Source organism: Eufriesea mexicana, unplaced genomic scaffold (assembly GCF_001483705.2).
Source record: "Eufriesea mexicana isolate 0111107269 unplaced genomic scaffold, ASM148370v2 scaffold1623, whole genome shotgun sequence".
Lineage (NCBI taxonomy): Eukaryota > Metazoa > Arthropoda > Insecta > Hymenoptera > Apidae > Eufriesea > Eufriesea mexicana.
Window position 1 is genome coordinate 991207 of NW_016909734.1, and position 20143 is coordinate 1011349.

Genomic DNA, 20143 nt, shown 5'->3' on the forward strand with positions numbered 1-20143 from the left:
ATGCCGAAATTATTGCACCGTATGGGCGCGCAATGTCCGGCAAACGCGATAAACCGGCGAAACGAAAGCAAACGCGCAGACCCGTGGCCGCGCGGTGCGAGTGGCCGGGCCCCTGCCCGCGTTGTATACGTTCGACGTTATTACGAATTGGGTCCCGAAATATTGGCCCGGCGGGAAGGAGTGGAACGTCAAACGCGATAAACCGGTGGCGCGTACGCCAAGACCCGGCCGACGAGGCGGCGTAACTCGTTACAGGCGGGGGCCCCCCGTCTAACGATAGCATCGCGTCCTCCACTGGCCGGTCACGGCGTCGCGTAGTCCCGGCGAATTCACGAGGACGGACGCACCGCGAGGAGCGGAGAATGCCCGAGTAAATTTTATCGAAGGATCCCGTGCCCACACGGGGCCTATCGAGGCTCGAATCGACCTTAAATTACTCGCGGTTCCCGAGTCGAAGTCGTCTCGAACTTTTGAGTCACACCCGGCCTGCCGTCCGGATAATGGCGTCGCCGCGCGGAGAAAGAGAGATAACTTAGAGACAGGGAGAAAGACGGGTCCTCGGTGGGCCCGGGGATCGAGAGCGAGACGAACGGATCTCGAGGACGCGGGAGAGACGAGGAGAGAGAGAGAGAGAGAGAGAGAGAGCGAGGGATACCCGGTAAAGTCTCAAATCGGCCCGCACCCTTCTGCCAGCAGAATTTACGATTGTCCACGCGAAAGCGTAGGTAATCGTCGATGATATCACCGTTATAAATAGGCACGCCTCCTGTCTCTCGTATATTTATACCAGCACACAGCCGCGCGCCGGCGTACACCTACCTGTCCGCACGAATATTCGCGCGCGCGATCGCTCCTTCCTTCTCCGTTCACCGCGGCAACGCTCGCCGCGAGAGCGCGCGTGTGCGACGCGTACACGCGTGCACACAGGTGCGCGGCCGGAGAAGGTGCGCGCAACTTGTCTCCGAACAGTGACGTCGGAATTACGGGGGCAGCGGCCCACCGCCGTTTTCACGCGGGAAAACCTTCTCGCGGGAACGCCGCGTTCCGGATACTCCACATAGCCGCGCTTCGATCCTGGCCTCAGGGGGCGAGAAGTCTGCTTGCTTTCCCTCGAACGCGCCGCGACTAGGCGGCGCAAGGACGAGAGCAGCGGAATCGTGCTCGCGATACTCGTGGGTATCGTGCAAATGCGTTGGGACAAAGCCTAATGGTATAATAAATAGAACGAGGAAAGTCGCATAGCTGCGACGCTGTTTGCGAGGCACTCGCGAGCAGAGTCCCTCGGTTCTTTCTATTTTCAGCTCGGTAAAACGGGCAAAATGGCACTGTCGCTTTGGCAATATTTCTTCCTCTCGAAAACGAGGATAATTTCATCGATCGATTAACTCTGCACTCGGCAATTTTTTCGTCACAGGAAAATAGAAATTCGAACACTCTCTGCAAATAAGAAATCGTATGCACGTTAACCCATTGACTGCCAACTACGAGATATCTCGTAGTGTATGCTGCAAGTTTAGATTGGCTACAAATGGCCACTTGAGTTAGGAATTATTAGAAAGGATGAATGAAAAATGTATACAGCGTAGAGAACATATTAATTATCAATTTTTATTATTAAAACTATTAAAATTATAACTTAGACGGTTAGATCATTATATTTTGTAAAACTTCACGTTTTCTTTAAAATAAAACCGTGCTAGTCAATGGGTTAACCACTTGCCACGCACGTCGAGATGCTTTTGTTATACACGTCGTCAGGTGATTGTTGCAGAAAGAAAAATGACGTGCGTGGCACGTCAATTGTTAACGAAATTCTTTACCGAGGCACACTTTCTGCTTGCACTTCGTCGTGTAAAGTTATCAGTATTGATCCCAGACTGTAAAGTGGAAAGTGATAGTGAAGCCAGCAGTATTATTTGGGCCCCGAAGTGATTTGCACTCGACTGTTCTGACACGTGCAACCGTGAATTTCTAAGCTTCGCAAGTGTTTAAGACCTAAAATTATTTTTCTTCGATATTCCACGCATCGTTGAGTAATCGTAAATTTGATATATTAATTAACGCCAGATTTACGGAACCTGTCAATTTGACGGAAGGGTTGCTCCAATTACACGACGGTAACAGATATAGTTAACTTATATTAACCCTTTGCACTCGAGAGGTGATGCTCAGTCACCATTTCATAAAATTTGGAAGATCTATGTTAATTAGTATATCAAATTTAACGTAATGTAACAGTGTACAGGGTATCGAAATCAAATAATTCTACAATTCTATTATAATAAAATTCTTTATTTACTGCTCAAAAAAGTACCGTCAGTTTTTTAGTAGAGAATCTTTGATTTTTGACTCTTCTCCAACCAAAAAATCTTCGAGTGCAAAGGGTTAAGACTGTTAATACAATATATAATTGTCTTTAAATTAAACAAATCGTTAAAAAAAAGGCACGTGGTTTACTTTACTCATCAATTTAACAGGTGTCCTTAGAAATAGGTATACAGATAGTGTCCGTAAACCTAGTGTTAAAATCTATCTTTAGAATCTGATTAAATGGCGTCTGAGAGGCGCCTCTCGAGTTTAAAGTGTTAAAAAATAATTTTAAAATTTTCTATATAAAATATCCATCATTTTCTAATTGCCGAAATTTCTAACTCTTCATCGTTTTCAGGGGTACGCAGCATCAGTAGGGTGGCCCTGACTTCGATCACTCTGAGAACGTCGAGTTGGTCACGCAGAGTCGACATCACCTACCCACTGCAGCGAATTTTAATCGACGGTCGAAAGCGAACAGGTAAGAGAAACTAGTGTTTGTAAAAATATCAGCTCGCGAGGAAAAACGGCGTCGACGCCACTGGCCGCAGGTACGCGGTTCGCGAGCGGCGGCGCGTACGCGTCCCGATGCCCGGCGTGTGCGTGAGAGGAGAGCTCGGTTCGTCCGCTGGCAAAAAGTAATTGCAGAAAAAGGCGGCCGATAAACGCGACAAAATGACGTTCTAAAGACTGCGGCCGGTGGTCCGCGGCTTTAATGAGGCACGTCGCTGGATCTACCCGTGGCTACTCGCTACGATCCGCCCGGGCGTACCGGCGACAAGAAGGGAGGGCAGAGAGGATCCGACGCGGAACAAACGCACCGCGGGGGTCGGCCGCGCGTCTCCGCCTGGACGTATTTATACGTCGATCGATCGTACTCGCGTTGCTCGCGTGCTGCGGGGGATAACGTATGCGAACGCGGCAAAAAGCGAACCGCGGCTCGTTTGCCGGAGGTGAAATCAATTTTCGGCCGGCAACATTTTGCCGCGTCTCCTGCTAGTCCCGTCTCGCTCGTCGTAGTCGTTCCTCCGCCGCCGCCGCCGCGTCGTCGTGGGCCGTCGGGATCGTTGCGTGCGTCCTGGGCTCGGCGTCGAGCGCCGCGTTCCGGCCGCGATGAGTTATTGCTGGCCGCTCGCTGTATTGTTGTTCGACGGTGTTGCGAGAACCGATGTCGGGACGATGTTACGTCCAGCTCGCGCCGGTGGTCGGTATAACTTTCTTGCGACCGGTCGCTCGATATTAACCTCTCGTCTCCTCCCCGCTTCCGATCGCACCCGCCACGCCGACCATTCGATCACGCGCGATCCAGACGGCCAAAATTTCCCGCTAATAACAACTTTGGAACACTGGGAGAAAATAAAATTCGAAAATGGGACGAATTTCGCGAGTCTGACAGCTTTCGAGCGCCAAATTCCTCCGCGTGATCGGTAGCAATTAAAGAGGGAAAATGGCGAAGTTACGACACGCAGCCACGCGAAATTCCCGTGGATTGAAATTGCGCGTGATCGTTGGATCGTTATCGGGGATCGTGCGATCGGTAACGACGCGAGCGTGCGATCGGAGGCCAGGTATCGGTGCGGTGCTAAAGACACCGACTCGCGGGATCGTTGGCGGATGCCGGTGGATGATCGGCCGGCTATAACCAGCGACTGATTACACGGGCAACGGGGGCATAATGGCGGGGGCCGCGTTAAAGATGGCGAGCCCGTCCGCGGATTACAGGCGTCCGCTGCACGCGGGCACCGACAGCCGGGATAACTGCAACGTGGAGTTGCACGCAACAAAGTTGCGCGATTACAGAGGCCGTCGTGCATAATAACCGAGGGCCGCGCGACCGGCAACCGATCGGAAGCGAACGTCGTCGCGAGGCGGACCGTTAGCCGCTTTCATCGGTTATTCCGGACGTCGAGACCGACACTTCCTCCTCCGCGCGCGCTGGAAGTCGGGATCGATCGACGCTTATCGGGGGCGTGGACGTGCCCGCGATGCAACGGGAAGCTTCGCTCGTTGCGAACGAGATTTGTCCTTCCGATGTAACAGTCGACAGCCACAGGGACACATCGTCGTTTCCTGGATTACTCGAATTTTTAATCGCGTCGCCATTTTTATACACAGCACGAATATGATATCGAGGCGTTATCGTTTACATCGTCGTACTACGGTTTCCATGGTTGTCATCTGGGTGAGGTGGGGGGAAGAGGGGGCACACCTGGTCCCTTTCGTAATAGCGTGGAGGAAAGAAGAAGGTTGATTCGCGGCAGGCTATAAACCGGCGTGGCGAGCGATAGAATTCAGGGTACGTCGATCTTCCGTTACGATGTCGTGGCAGCGTTGTCGCGATCGACGATACACGGTGACGGTGAAGACCGTTGCACGGGGTCCGAGGCAGATCGGTGGCCGCGCGACCCGATAAAAACGTCGCCGTGAGTGGCGGTGCGGCCGAGACGCGATCCGAGAGGCGACGGATCGGATCGAATCGGATCGGATCGGTGGTGGATCGTCCAGAAAATGGCGAGGGACTCGCGGGATCGTTGACGAAACACGAATCGCTCGCGGCCGGCAAGAACTGGAGCCTACGCCGGCGCGGCGTTCTCGTTTAAGGGTCATAAAGCGCGACGACAAGGGCAGCCGTGCAAAAAGGGAGCAATAAAATGTAAATGTACTCACATTCCTTGTTGCGATCCATGGCGTGTTGAAGCGGCGAGTCGTCGACCTCCGCCTTCGGCGGCGACTGATTACCCTCGGCCATCTCTGCGCCCGATCCTGGAACACCCGCGGTCTTCCTTCCTGCCACGTCCGCCGCTTTATCCTGCTGCGGCGAGGGCTTCGTGCCTTTCTTACCGTTTCCAGCGTCCCTGCGGGTCCGAGCGCGGACCGAAACGAGCAAAACGTGCCGTTTTGTGAATTAATCTTTCATACGTCGATACGTCGAACCGACCAACGGATCGACCATCGAATCGTGGTGCCGTCGTGTCGAGGAACAGGATGGGGAGGATGAGACGGACGATCGAGGAGGAGGACTCGCCGGCAAAACGAGTGTCAATCGGTCCCAAGTCCATCCTCCGGCCGTGTTTTTGTCGATGATGAAGGAATGACGGATCAATCGACACTCGATCCAGCCGAATGGAACGTTTTCATCAGAAAGCGACGAAAACCGCTCTCTTCTCCTCTTCCTCTCCGCGCCGACCGCCAGTGACTGACCCCTCCGCAGCGGGCAAGAAACCCTTCGGGGATATTACCGTATCCACCGACTCGCTTCTCCGACCGTTCTCATAGATCCCCATCGCACGATCGTTTTTCCCCAACGGAATCGCGTAACGAGCTCTCCGACATTGCAACCAATGTCCCCCCTCTTTGGATCCGCTCAGAACCAACGAAGATGTTTACTCCGTCCGCTATTCGTCCTCGGAATTTCCCCCGTATCTCGAGACAGTATCTTCGGGATTATTTACATCGACGAGAAATTAACCACCTCGCAGGGTACCACCGTGAAGACGGCTAGACCGTATAACCGGGTAATCGGTTCGTATCACCTCGTAGGTATGCCGAGAATCGCGCCACCGTTCGCCGCGCGGTGTCTTATCCATAATCTCGTGTCCACAAATTTCCATCCGGAACTTGATCGGTCCAACACTCGTTCCCCGACGCGTTCGCACACGCGACTTCCACTCGTGGGCATCTCTCGTTTATCGCTAAGGACCCCCGTCTTGGCCGTGAGACGCGGATTTTTCCCGTGACGCGGACCATGCCAACAAAAGTAGCCAATTAAAGTTTATCAGAAAACACGTCCGCGGAGGCAGTTTCGAGCCCCGGCAACTTTGTTACGATCCACGCGGCACCGCGCTATCTTCTGCTTTATTAAGCGTTATTTACGTTACTGCCGCGCGCAGCTCGTATCCTCGCGGCCGCGCGTTCCGCGAGATGATTTAGCGCGCGTGATAAGCCGCGATATAACATCGATACGCTTTATCTCGCGACGAAAGCGTGCAACGAGCCTCGATCCGCGATATACGCGCCGGTCGTTCGCGCAGCGATATCTCGAAGCGTAAAACCGGGTCATTCGAGGCGGGTACGCGTATAAAACGGCCGGCGAGGAGATAAGGGCACCGGGGGACCGCGGAAACTTGGGGCAAAATTGCCGCTGCTCGATGAAACGCTTCGACCCGCTCGAGAGAGAAAGTCCTCGGAAGCGGAGATCGCTCGTCAGTCGTCGGGCCGATAGGAAGGTGCTGGTTAAAGCGTTTACCACGCGCCGCGACGATTACGCGGAGATGTTAAATCGCGAGAGCACGATCCGCCGTGGATCGTCGATGGAGACCTCGATTTAGCCGATTACGCGGTTATCGTGGCCAACTTCGCGCTGCCCAGACCACGCGATAGAAATAATAAGCCGATGCACTGGGAAAGCGGCACGCGCTGCTTCCAAAATGGCAGACCACTCCTCGTGTATGTTTGCAACGTCACGCGGACTGCAACATTGTACCTTACACGTCGTAACGCGATAATTTCGGAAATAACCACGCTGCAAACTCGAATAGTAGTCAACAGTGACGTAGCTAGACTAGGGGGTGGTAAGGGCACCGCGTTGCCACGATTCCGTGTATTTACGTTGACTCGGTGGTTTTCATCGCTGGATTAACCGTTTGAGTCCCAGAGGGTTTCGAAAAGACACTGTCCGCGAAGCCCGAACAGCGCGACCGCGCTTTTTTAAAGCGAGTACGAGAAGACCTAAGCAGCGCGATAGCGCTTCTTGTATTTTACGTCCAAAAATCTCAAGCGGCGCGATAGCGCTTCGACTTCGACAGTCGGTGACGCACCATCAGTTGTCAAGAACGCTTCGACATGAAATCTGAACAGCGCGATCGCGCTGCTTGGGAGACAAACGGTTAAGAGGCGGTCTTGGAGGAGTACACTGGTAACGGTACGACATACCGATCGTCCCGAGTTTGCCACATTTTTGACCTACTGCCAGGAGAGACAGACCTAACGGATCGGGTCGAAAGTTCTAGCTACGCCACTGGTGACCAAGCTTTCGTTTAACCCTTTGACTGCCACGCCGAAATCACGTGTGATTTGTTCTAATATATCTTCGATGTTCTAATAAAAATTTGTAATCGGTGAATGAGGCACTTTTCATTTCAAAGTATCTTCTAATTAGCGGTTATATCCAAAATGCATTAACTGTCAATTTTCATTCGATGTTGTTCAATATGACCAACGTGGCAGTCAAAGCGTTAACCCCCTCCCGTATTTTGACGAGTCTGACTCGTGATGAAAGTTTTAGCCCAAACGTGAATATCACGAGCCGGACACGTGAACGGAACATTTTTCTAAATACAGTTTCCAAACTGTCATCTGTTATAAAATATGATATATTTATAATATTTATAAAAGGAAAAAAGATCAGAGTTTCCTTCCACAATAGTAATATCGCGTAAAACTGACTATATCGCAAGTATTGCGACTGTTTATGAGCATCAGTCTGGTCTGTGTACCGCGCGTTGAGGCCTACCGTTTGGGCCCGAATTTCGTCGAGCTAAACGGCGCGGGAAGGGGTTGAAATTTGCGCGATGTTTGACCTGGAGATACATTCTCGATCATTTAGGGCAAATCGATACAGTGAAGCTTCGAGAGTCGAGGTTGGCTAGAGCATTGAACAGACGTTCTTCGGTAATGGGCTCGCGAGCTTGCTGCTCGGAGGGGTCAGTCGCTATGGGGAATATAGAAGCGGGATTATGGTGGTCGGTGTTTATTTATCGGGACTAATCACCTCTCGTCTTTGGATTCGCGTCTGGCTTCCTTCCTGTCCCTCTCCTTGTCCTTCAGGCTGTCCGCCTTCTTGGCCTTCGACTTCGACTTGGAATCACCTTTGGCGACCTTGTGATCAAGGCCGGCGCTGGCGTCGGCGGCCACGATGCCCTCGGTGTTCAACTGACCACCGGAAGTGCTCGACGAAGAGGAAGTCGAGGCTCGGGTGTTAGTATAGTCCTGCACGAGGAGCGCACCTCGTTATCCGGGATTCGTTCAAGGACGCTCGAGGGCCATCGATACGGGCGACACGGGGGACGGGAAAGGACAAGCAGCTTACCTTAAACCACTCCGGGTATATAGCGCTGATGGTGTCCAGAAGATCCTGATCGAGCTGAATCCTCCAGAACGGGGAGCCGCTGTCCAACCTGTGGCCAGACTCTGCGAACATCGAAACAGAACGTGGTTACATCGTGTGATAACACCGTAACGAGAGAAAGTGATCGAGTCATTAGTCGGGGGTCGCGCGAGGGTCATCAAGGTCGCGTCACTGGCGGTCAAGGTGATCCGAGGGTCACCGCGGGTCATCGAGATCGCGTGACTGGCACCCGGGGCCGATTGGAAAGTTAGCGAACAGCTGGCTACGTCGGGGCACGCGGTTTAAAGCACGCTCTCCGCGATATCCAGCAGGAAAGTTGCGCGCGCTCGATAAAATGGCGTTGCTCGTGGAAGAAAATCGAGGTACGAGCCTCGCGTTTCGCCTCGACTGCGTTTCCCGAGGTTGGAAACGGTCGGGAACCTTGGCGGGTAAACCGGTAAAAGCGCGTCGATAAAATTCGCCGTACCGAGGCATTATTTTTTTCTCGCCGACTGTGCGCGCGTCGTCGGACCTCGTCCGGGAGAAACGATCGACTCCGACGAGCAGAGTCAACAACATAAATCCCATCGGCGGCGATACGGTCCCAATCGACGACGCATCGTTTGCTATCGCAGCGCGAGCGATAAAACACGCTGGTGCAGCAACGAACGAGAGTCCAAGTTTTTCTGGCAATTCTATCGAACGCGGATCGTCGCGGATCGGCGACCTCATCGATCACCGGACGAATTCGCCGCGATTAAATATAGGATTTAGAGTGTGCAAGCGGTTACGACCCACCGCGCGAAGGCTGACCGGTTGGGCCCTAAGGAGTCATTCCCACCGCATAAGGGCTAATGGTACCCCGACGACCAATAGCCCGAAGGCGTATCAAAACCTCACGGAATGCCGGCCGCTCCGTTTCTTTCGTGGATTCCACGGGATTCCCTGCCTAATTTAAACGTTCGTCCCTGCCGGTTGCCGCTGGAAGGGATCACCTCTGGACACGAAGCAGACGAAGGACGAGAAATCTGTCCCTGTGCACCGGGTTTCGTTCGGCATCGTGGCGGGGAGACGCCCGAGGGGTCGGAGGGGTGGAACACCTCGTTACGACGACATTCTACGGGCGAGACGCGTGCCCTGCCTTCGTGATCGAGCCACGAATCGGGTAGACGGAGATCGGAAAAAGGAGGAAGAGCAAAAAAAACGACAGAAAACACGGGTTCCAGCCAGACCATGTTCGAGACTCTTAAGTAACCGGCCGGAAAAACGCCGTTTTCTGCGCGGTCCTTCGTTAAGCAGGCCCATGCCTCCACGCGATGCAAACGTGACAGCGTTCTGCGTCGGCGTGCGAATCATATGGTGGTCCGTCCAGTGAATCCTTCCTCCAGCTATTACACCATCGGTACCAAGTGGTTCTGGATCGATCTCAAGCTGCTCGCAGTTCCTTGGACGCATACACAGTTATTACTTGCCATTAAACCCAACTTCCTCTCCGGGAATCCTATACACTCCTACTTTCTGAACCGACGCGAAGAGACAGAGTAATACCGTGGCCAACAGACACAAGATCACGGGGTACGAATATCCGCGTGTACATTTTCCAAAATCAAACTCGCGGGGTGCAAAGAGAAATAGACGAGGGGGGCCAAAAGGAGGTCGAGGATCCCTGTGAGACCCGATGAGGAAGCACGACACAGCTGTGGTCGTACTTTCTTCGCGTCGCAACGGGAAGATTCGCTCGTGGCGGCGAAATGGAACCAGGAAGTCCTCCGACGGGGGGTATCCCCTCTGGACCGGAGTGGTCCGAGTCGGAATCGGAACGGGTCACTTTCGGCGAGCAGACGTCGGAGAAGCCTCGAGACGTCCCGGTCTCCGAGATTTCACCTTAACCCAATAAGTGATTAGTGGGCCGCGATGCCGGGAGAGCGGAATAAATGGTCAATCAGTATGCGCGCGCCGGACAATCCGCTGTAAATCACGCCGTGAATCATTCGTCGACATAAATCTAGTCTCGGAACGGTGATCAATGCGATCCCGACCGGTCCCGGACACATTAGTTAAACGCTGTGCATGCCGTCGTTTACGGGACACGCATCGCGAGGCCCGCCCGTGCCTCGGAATCTCTCGGTTCGAGCGTAAAAACCGATGCCAACGGCCTAATAGCGCCGATTCGAGGGGAGGCCGATCGGAAACGATACATCACCGGTCGATCGCCGATCCCTCGATCGGATAACGCGGCAAACAGCCTCGTGGCCGGTTCGACTGTTCCTTTCGGTTAACGACACCTTTCACGGCTCTGTCCGCGAGCCTTCCGATCCTCTCTCGCTGGATCCTGCTCGCGACCGCGCGAGCCAACCAGAGAAACCGATTTATTCCGGCTCGCGATCCCGCTCGGCCCCCTTTAGAATTTCAGATTCCGTGTCCAACCGGCGTATGTAACCACGCGGACTGCCGGATTTTATCGATTCGATTAATACCGGGACGCGAAATGGCGCTCGACACGAAAGCAGCAGGCAGGCGCTTGCGTTAGCGCCGGCTGCGTAACGCCGTTTCGAGACACGTATCGGCAACTGGTTCCCGCCGGGAACACTCGCGAGTCCTCTTTCAACATAATTACGATAATATGGAGATACACGACTCGAATCCTTCTCGAGATGGAATACTAATTACCACGCGTATCCTCGATCATACATCATCCGAATAAGCTGCCACTACTGGTTTCACGCAGTCCCAGGCCGCGGGAAGAACGATGGGGCGAGCTAGTTGCTCGCGCGGGGCGGTAGGGAGAAAAAATGGAGAACCGGGGGATCCTGGAAGCCCGGTCTTTGGAGTGGTGGCCGACACGATCGACTAGTCCGTCGAAGGAGGTACACTCGCAGAAGGAGGGACGTATCGCAAGAACGGTCCGTGGCCCCCGAAAACAATAACAAACCTCGGTGACTGGTTTAGCCGATCGAAGCAGAAACCTCAACCCCGTCGCAGAACATATTCCGTGGAAGACCCCGAATGCGAAATGCATTCCTTGGAAGCGGCCACGGCATCGGCCGCCAGTCGAAATTCGGGCAAATAAATCTCGCGCTTCTCTCCTCTTCTTTGTCCCTCCCTCTTCCACGCAGCATCTCACCGTCGTTCCACTCGTCCCTCGTAGTCGTCTTAGTCGTCGTCGTCGTCGTCGTCGTCGTCGTCGTCGTCGTTGTTGTCTTCTTCTTCTTCTTCTTCTGCGTCTTCTTCTTCTTCTTCTCCTCCTTCTTCTCCTTCTTCTTCTTCCTCTCGCTCGTGATGCTTCGATCTTCGATCCACTTGCACACTGACGAGCCCGTCCAGCGGAACATGCTCGCGAGTATACGTACACGTGTACGCGTCCACACGAATTCGAGTGCGTTTTATACTGGGTGGCGATTTTAGGTCCACGCCATTTTCCTCTCGCGAGTACCCCCTAAGTGGCTGTTATTCCACGCGCTTTGTTGTACCTTTTACAGTAAGAATGTCGGGGGTCCGTTGAATCAATATTACCTCGACACCTAAGAATGGCACAGTCCCATCGCGTCAACGTTCGGACCTTTAGGCTGCTCTCGACATCCAGCTCAGGTACGAACCAGCCAATCTTCCCAATTGGATACATCGCGGGCAGCCAAACTTGGTACTCCTATTAAGAACTTAAACCCCCCTGGAGGCCTCGTTCCTTCGCGTCCGAGCCCCGTGACTCCGGAACGATTATCGAAACCTAACCCCGCGAGCATGACCGATTCGCGATAAACACCCTGTACAGGCGGAGCGTACACGTGCACAGGTAGGCCGCGGGGCACGTGTGCGTGCTCACTGACGTGCGTGCAGGAGAGAGAGCACGTGCGTGTTCGCCCTTGCATTCGACTGCGGAGCCCGTGAGTCACTCTCTCGTCAGGGCCTGCGCTGGTAGCCGCGAAAAACTGCACGCTGCACTTCGGGAATGTCGTTGGCATGTACAGGGTGTTCCCCTTTGCTGCCGTCTGCCTGGCCGACAAGAACGGCGACGGTTTGCCTCGGGATTTCGCTTCCCCCTTTCTTCTCTCCTTTTTTCCCCGGCTCGCGGCCCTTTCGGAGAACCGCCGCGAGTCCAGGGCTCTTCCTACTATCGACCGGCTCTCGCTCGCGAATCGCTGCGTCCGTCGAGCTTTCCGTGGAAAGAGGAAAAATCCTACGCCTCTTCCCCTCGTTCTCGTTCCCCTGGTCGAAGCCGAGATCTCGGACTCCTTTTTGCACCGATTATCCGTGATTGGACGCGAGAGATCGGTCGATCCGACCAGGCCCCGCGACAGAGGTCCCCGAAAACGTCGTCCATGCAGAGTGCATAGGGACTCGAAGAGAAAATGCTCGTAATTTCGAGAATTAATCGTGGCAATTTCCAAAATTGCCCCGGCGAACCGGATCTCGCCGGAGATACGTGTCCCAGGATCGTCTTCGATACTCTTCGATGACTTATTACCCGAGCGACTCTCCGCTTCGGGACCCTCGCGGCCTATTGCTCGTTTTTCCACTCTCGTCGAGAGATTATTTAGCACTCCATTTGTCGGCGGCATTGCTGGATTATAGAGCATCGTGATCGACCCAGTTGAGACCGACGCGTACTCCTCGTCTTCCTCTTGCTCCCTCGCGGCCTCGTCGCTCTGTCCTTTGCCCCCGCGCTGTAATGATGCATGTGCATTTCACGCTCGCGCGCCCCTGCACGAAGCATCGATCATACGTGTTGTTATTTTCACGCTCATTCGCCCGCTTGAAACAATGTTTCGCGTCGAAACGGTGCCGGTTGTTTGGACTGGTTCGACGAGCAGCCTGGCTAATTATAACGACCGCTTTTGTGCTGGATAAATCTTGGCAATAGCCCCGGTCGCCCTGTGCACGCTCCGGCTTGCGATGTATCGTAGTTCTACCTGGCAACGCGGTTCCCGTCTCTTCTATTTGGCATTCTTAATGGCCGCAGCCGTTTATCGCGTCGGCGAGCTTCTCGTGCTGTCTAAAATGTGTCAACTCCGCTGACGCTATTGTATTTAGCGACACCGAATTTACCCTTTAGCCAACAACTTCGTCGTCCTGGTAATTCCAATCTTAATAAACGCGATGACGACAAGCTCTCGAATTTCATCGCGGTACACGCGCGGAATCGCTGGGGTATTCGTGACAGAGTCGCAGTCGCGATAACGTTTAACACTTTGACTGCCACGTTGGTCAAATATGACTTGCTACGGTTTCTCCTGTGACACCACAGTCATCATTGGTGACCGAAGCGCTTATATTCCTTGAATAATAAAAATACCCCCATGGCTTCCTGGGTGAAACATGTGATTTCGGCGTGACAGTCAAAGGGTTAATGGCGATTCCGATTGGAAATACGTTCCGATTGCGACGTATCGTAGTTCTACCTAGTAACATGGTTCCCATCTCTTCTATTTGGCATTCTTAATGGCCGGAGCCGTTTATAGCGTCGGCGAGTTGCTCGTGCTGTCTAAAATGTGTCAACTCCGCTGACGCTATTGTATTTAGCGACACCGAATTTACCTTTTAGCGAACACCTTCGGTAATTCGGTAATTGCAATCTCAATAAACGCGATGACGGAAAGGTCTCGAATTTCCTCGCGGTGCACGCTTGGACCCGCTCGGGATTGGAGGCAGAGTCTCAGCCGCGATAACGTTTAATGGCGATTCCGATTGGAAGTACGCTCCGCGGCCAGGTTGCGCGTATACCTTGGAAATAATCGTGCTAGAGGACGGTGGAGAGCTCGGAGGGTGAGGCTGGCGAGGTCGGAAGAGGAGAACGAAGCGGGCGCGGAGGAGGAGGCGCGCTCACAATAGCCGTGCTTTGCCGCTCATTAGAGGCGGGGTCATAGGTCGGCTGGAACCGGCGCTTTGTGCCTCTCGTTCCTGTAACTCACGTACAAACAATGTCCACGCACGGAGGATCCCCTTTTCTGCCTGAACGCGAGAGCCAACGTAACCCGGCCGTGTTCGATCCTTTGTCCAAAAGTCAGCGGCGTTAATGAAGCAGCTTTTTTTATCCGACCGACCGCGCTGTGGGCGTAGTCGAGCGGCCGGCCAAATCGAGAGCAAAGTATGCAACGGGATCGACGCGTCGCGATAAATGCGCTTCCGGGTACTCGGGCCCGCGTAATTCGCGGTGATTCACGGCAACTTCTGTGCACTACGATACCCAACATTCTGCCAAATTCGATTTTTCGATAGAGGAAACGCAAGGAACGTCAGCCGCCAGCTGTCAGCTGTCAGCCGTAATCAGTTCAATTTTTCGTCCCTTAATCGATAGTCCACAGTCGATAATCGGTAATGGAACATGCCAATTCTCATCTTTCGAGTAGATAATTCTATCTAGCAATTTTTGAGGCAAGATTTTGCTGTATAAAACATAGGGAGGTCGTAGATTAACCCTTTGACAGCCAAGCCGATGTCACACGTTTCCCTCGGGACGTAGTGCACTGCCAGATGCAAGATTTGTTTTATTTCTTTGATCGCTGTTTTAATAAAAATTTTTAATTGCTCAACAGGGCACTTTCTGTTTCAAAGTACCTTCTAATTAGCGGATATAGTCAAAATACTGTCAATTTTCATTCAATGTAGTCCAATGTAGTTCCAGTAGTTCAAGCACTCCGATCACTGTGGCCCGTCATACATGACCAACGTGACAGCCAAAGTGTTAAATTGTAACTCTGAGTACGACACCCGAAAAATTACTCATCCCTGTCACTATTGTACGTTTGCTCTATCTGACCAATTTTACAACCTCGAGGCTAGCTCTATCTGACCAATTTTACAACCTAGCGATATGGTAGCCACTGCTATAGATCGTTTTGAAAAACGTCACTATTGTACGTTTGCTGACCAATTTTACAACCTCGAGGCTTGCTCTATCTGACCAATTTTACAACCTAGCGATATGGTAGCCACTGCTATAGATCGTTTTGAAAAATGTACAGGATTTAAGTCTCAGTCCAATTCGTACTCCACAATTAGCTACGTGTCTAATCTTTAATTTTTCGTACGATAAACGACGAATGTACGTGACATCGATCACTGAAACTCGGCTAAACTGGGGGTTTGTCTCCACCTGTCCACGCGTGGACACCCACTCGCGAATAGTTCTCGTTTCACGTTGGCAGGGTCGGTTCGTTATACGTCCGCGGTTGAAAGAAAGTTGAGCTGCTCGCGCGAAGATACATCAGCTTCGGGAATCAAAGGGGGCTCCCAGGCAACTAATCATCGATTAAGCGAGCGTCGGACGCGGAGGTGGTTGGTCGTCGCGGAGCGCAACCACCTAGCTTCCACGGGGTGTCCCTTTGTTCTCGGCCGTCCCACACGGCCGGGTTCCATTGAACCCGGTACGATTATAAATTGCCCCGTGAAAGCGTGGCCTGGCCTATGTGCGGCCGGCAGCGTGCACTTTCCACACGCGTAACGGCCGCCAAGACAACGCACACGTACACGGGTAACAGCCGCGCGAGCGGGGAGACTTATTTACCGGAGGTACAGGCTCCACTTAACCCGTAACCCCCAGCTTCGTATATCTTGTCGACAATGCGTACACCGATGAATTCAATACTTCCAACCCCATACCCTCCCCCATCACCACGCTTCCTCAATAAAGTCCGAGCGGAGAAATATGGCGCTGGATCAATGGTACTTTTCACCGGGCCCCTATTTTCTTCCCGGCGCGCTTCTGCTCGCACTCCTCGCGGATCATCCTCCGCAACCGCGCTCGTGGGTGGGACGCGCTGGGTGTCCGCGGCCAGGGCTCCTCTCTGTCCTAACCCCGGGGCTTACTTTCTTAAAATCGCGCTGACGAGCTTGACGTTTGCGAGAGGTTTTACAAGTGGTAATTGACGTGGTTCGTGGTTCGTGCTCCGTCTCACCACGCTTTTAACGCCGGCATTTTTATTGTTTCCAGAGATCCGCCGTGCTCGTTTCGAGCCGTAGTACAACGCATGCGCGTGAACGTCTTTGCAACGCTTGGACGCTGGATGGTACAGCAGCACGGAGGGAACTCTACGAGAAAACGTGCCACTTTCGACGCGAGTGGTACGTAAGTTAATCCCCGAGCCAGGCAAGGGCTGCGGAGATCGAGGACCGGTTGAACGGAGCAAGAGGACCAATCGGAATGGATATTCGGCTCGGTCGAAAATCGGCGGTCACGATCCACGCGTGGAAGCTCGATCGAGAGTGAACGGTACGACTCGAGGAGTGGGGTGATCGTTATTAAACAAAACCGTGTACCGACGATCGATGCTACCGATGCGATGTCAGGGCGTCCCTTCTCATTGTACGACCTCTATTTTTTTCTGATCTACAGTACGATGCTCCGTGGGCGGAACATTATGTAGCTGACGAAAGAGAGTCCGCGCGGCAGATCGATTTGCCTGAATCATCGTCGAACACGGTCGATCCTACCAGCGTGCACACGCTCGGATCGCTGGCTCGTTTTGCTCCTCTCGATCCTTCCTTCCAGGTGGATCGCGATCGTCCGTGGGCGGGACGTTGCCGAAAGAACGCGAATCGCCTCGATTGAATCATCCTCGGGCGTCTCGGAGCTACTGGCCCGAATCGGCCCCGGTCCTTCCAGGCTCGCGATCCTCCTGGGTCCTGCTTTTACGAATACGCGCCGAGGCGAGCTGAATTATCGACCAATCACTGGGATTTTACGAGTGCGAGGTAATTGAACGCGACGAAACCGGACTCGATTTGTCCTCTTCGTCCCGTGCACGCTTCAATTTCGCGCGTACAGTGTCGGCGAACAGAGAGGAAGCAACGTCGAACTTGGCAAGACTAAGTACCGATTTCACCGCCTCGAAAGATTCCAGGTCATAAATCCTCGGCGCAACTTCGGACACGGGCGGAATCGGTTTGCAAATCGGCCCGAGACCGTTTGCTACCTATCGCAACGCTTCACCGAACAGAAGTCATAACAGAGCTGCCGATCTCCTTTCGGGAATGCTGCCCCGAGTTTCGAAAACTCTTCATTCGCGCCTACTTTCTTCCTCCGTGCGTCTCCGCGCCAAATCGGCCATCTTCTTCGTCGCGTTGAAATCACGGTTAACGACTATGCAAAGAGATTTCACTTTGCGTCCAGTCTCCATCACGTGCCATAGGTTTCCTCGACAGGGAACAGGGGAGCTTTCGTTCGAACGGGTCGATCGGAGAGGTTCGATACGCAGAATCGAGGGTTTTGTCCGAACCACGTTGAGTGCTAGGCGAATCTAGGGACTTTCCGTTCCTTTCAGACGGCGTTAGTCCCTGGGGACTCACTGTAGACTTTTCGTTCTGGTGGCATGGATTTTAGAGACTGACAGAAATCTTTTCGTTTGGTCGACATTGGCGCGTGAGACCGGCATTGTCAAGAGTTAAATTATTAATGACAATAAGTCATTACAATACAGTAATTCTTTTCACTTCCGCGGCCTTTTCTCAAGAGACTGATCGTCTCTAGGTGATCGTCATTTTATCTTCCTGACATTCCTCATCTCACTATCTTCTGTTTATAATTTGTACATTTGTGCATTGACTGTACCATTATCACAGTCCAAACGTCAAAGTGAAAAAAAATAATTTTCTGTTCATACTCTTCGGCATACTTGAACGCTCAGCATCAAGTGCTCACTCGCTGCTGCCTGAACGGAAAATATAAAATCGGTGCTGCACTCAACGTGTTAAATACATTCGTGTAATTGTCTGTTCGTTTATGGAGGGGTTGTCCTGGTGTTCGCGAGTCGTGGGATGCTAGTCGTAAAGAAGTAAACCGTCCCCTCGACTCGGGTCTTCTGTCTTCGGGGGTGAATATAGAGATTGGTATATGAGGTTCGGATCTTTCGATCGAGGTACAGGTTCAGAATAATGCGAGTTAACCCTTTGACTGCTATGAACGCATATGTGCGTCCAGCAAAAGCCATCGGTGTAGACCATGGACGCAAACACGCGCTGGACGAAGGCTTTGGCTGTTTACTGCTGTCTCGTGTGTATGTCCAAAAATTATTCCCATCGTATATGACCAACACTCGCAGAAACCACATAACTCGTTGCTTAGCAATAAAGAATGTATATTCAAAATAAAAATGTTGGACCTGTTTTAGAGTGTACTATATTGTAATGTGTTAATACATCGTTGATAAGATCCATATTGTACGAAAAAGTATTCAATCCCCAGTGATCGCAACCTAACCTAACCTAACCACGCGAAGCTTTTCAGCTTAGAGCAGTTAGCAGTGAAAGGGTTAATTGTCTGTCTGTCTATAGAGGATTGGCAAGTCTTTATCGAGGATTAGATCGAGTAATGATTAGGGGGTGGCGTAAGAATTCGCGAGTTTGGGAACGAGCGTGGGGAATGAACATCGAGATGAAAGGATCTCGAGGAACGTCGAAGATCCGATGGACGGTGGACGAAACGCGAGGAAACGCGACGCCAGGGATCCGAGCCAGGAGCGTTTCGTGCAGCTACGTGGACGTCGTCGTCGTAACAGCCGGTGAAAGTCTTGCTCGGCCAGGATGATTGATGTCGCGGGCGCAGCTCGCTCCAGCCGGACAAACCTCCCTTCACTTCATCGCTGACTTCGAATTCCTTGTTTTATCGGGCAGGAGCCCCTCGCGGTATAAATTTCTAGCGGTCGATAGCGGGTATTTTTGACTCGCGGATCGGTTCGTGAGAAATGTCGTTGGGAATGCTGATCCGCGGCCGCCTCCGGGATATTAATAATCGGTCGGCGGAAAAATCGCCGCGTGGCCGCAGTCGCGCGCGACCACCGATCCAATGCTTACGCGATAGCCGAGCGAAAGATGAGGAGTCGTTGCAATGCATCGTGGGCGTTTTTTGATATAGCGCGCTTGCAAGCTGTCCGCTCGTAACGCGCCGCCATCCCGACGCTCGAACGACGTTCCAGTCGCCACTTGGCACTATCCAAACGCGACGAGGTGATAGGATATTCTGTAATTCCTAGTCGGAGACCGCGTGGTTTCGCTATGGTACGCTAGGTGGTGCTGTATGTCGACACATGTATCGACAAAGAAATAAATTTTTCACGCGACAGTAACGTCAAACGATAAAAATTTCTGTACGCGTATACAGTGGTACAGTCTTGTCGAATATATATGGGACACTTGAAACAACTCGAAGTAATCGGGAAACATTACCAATGAGGATTTAGTAGATCAAAATAGATCGAACTGATATCGCGCGACACTGATTCATATTCGATTCCCTTATCTTCCTCCAAATGTCTCGAATTATCGTTTCGCGAGTCGAAACACTTGTACTTTTAAGCTCCATTGATCTCCCGAGTACGCCATAGTGGAATTCGAAATTTTAGAAGCGTAAATAGGATATCTTCTCGCGAGAAGGTATTTAAATCGGGAATATTTAGTAAATCCGAGATATTTCGAGATAGGGAATCCTCTCGCGAGATTCTCATCTTCCATAGCGACGAATTTCGTAGCTCGAGGTACCATAAACCAGACGTCGGCCCAGCGCTCGAGACTGCGGAATTATACGCGGCCTATCGCGATCTAATTCATTCGCTGATATATGTAACGACACGGAGATTACAATATGCACCTCGTTCGACATGTGTTCCGACGTATTTCTCCGTGCTACGGTTATCGGAACCAAGCCCAGCGAAACTATCCGCGCGCGTCGCCGCTCGACGCGGCCTAACAAACTGCTCCGTCGCGCGAGCTGACACGTTACAATGGCCGATACACGAC

General features: G+C 52.5%; 1 protein-coding gene across 1 annotated transcript in view; it reads right to left on the bottom strand.

The window, feature by feature from the left end:
* The window catches only part of LOC108548531 (MKL/myocardin-like protein 1), a 100795-nt gene extending 92303 nt beyond the window's left edge, over window positions 1–8492 (bottom strand). The window contains 3 exon segments of the mRNA XM_017901537.1: window positions 4978–5165; window positions 8081–8298; window positions 8399–8492. Of these exon segments, the coding sequence (XP_017757026.1) occupies window positions 4978–5059 (82 nt within the window). The 5' untranslated portion in view covers window positions 5060–5165; window positions 8081–8298; window positions 8399–8492.
* Window positions 8493–20143: the final 11651 nt, after the last annotated feature.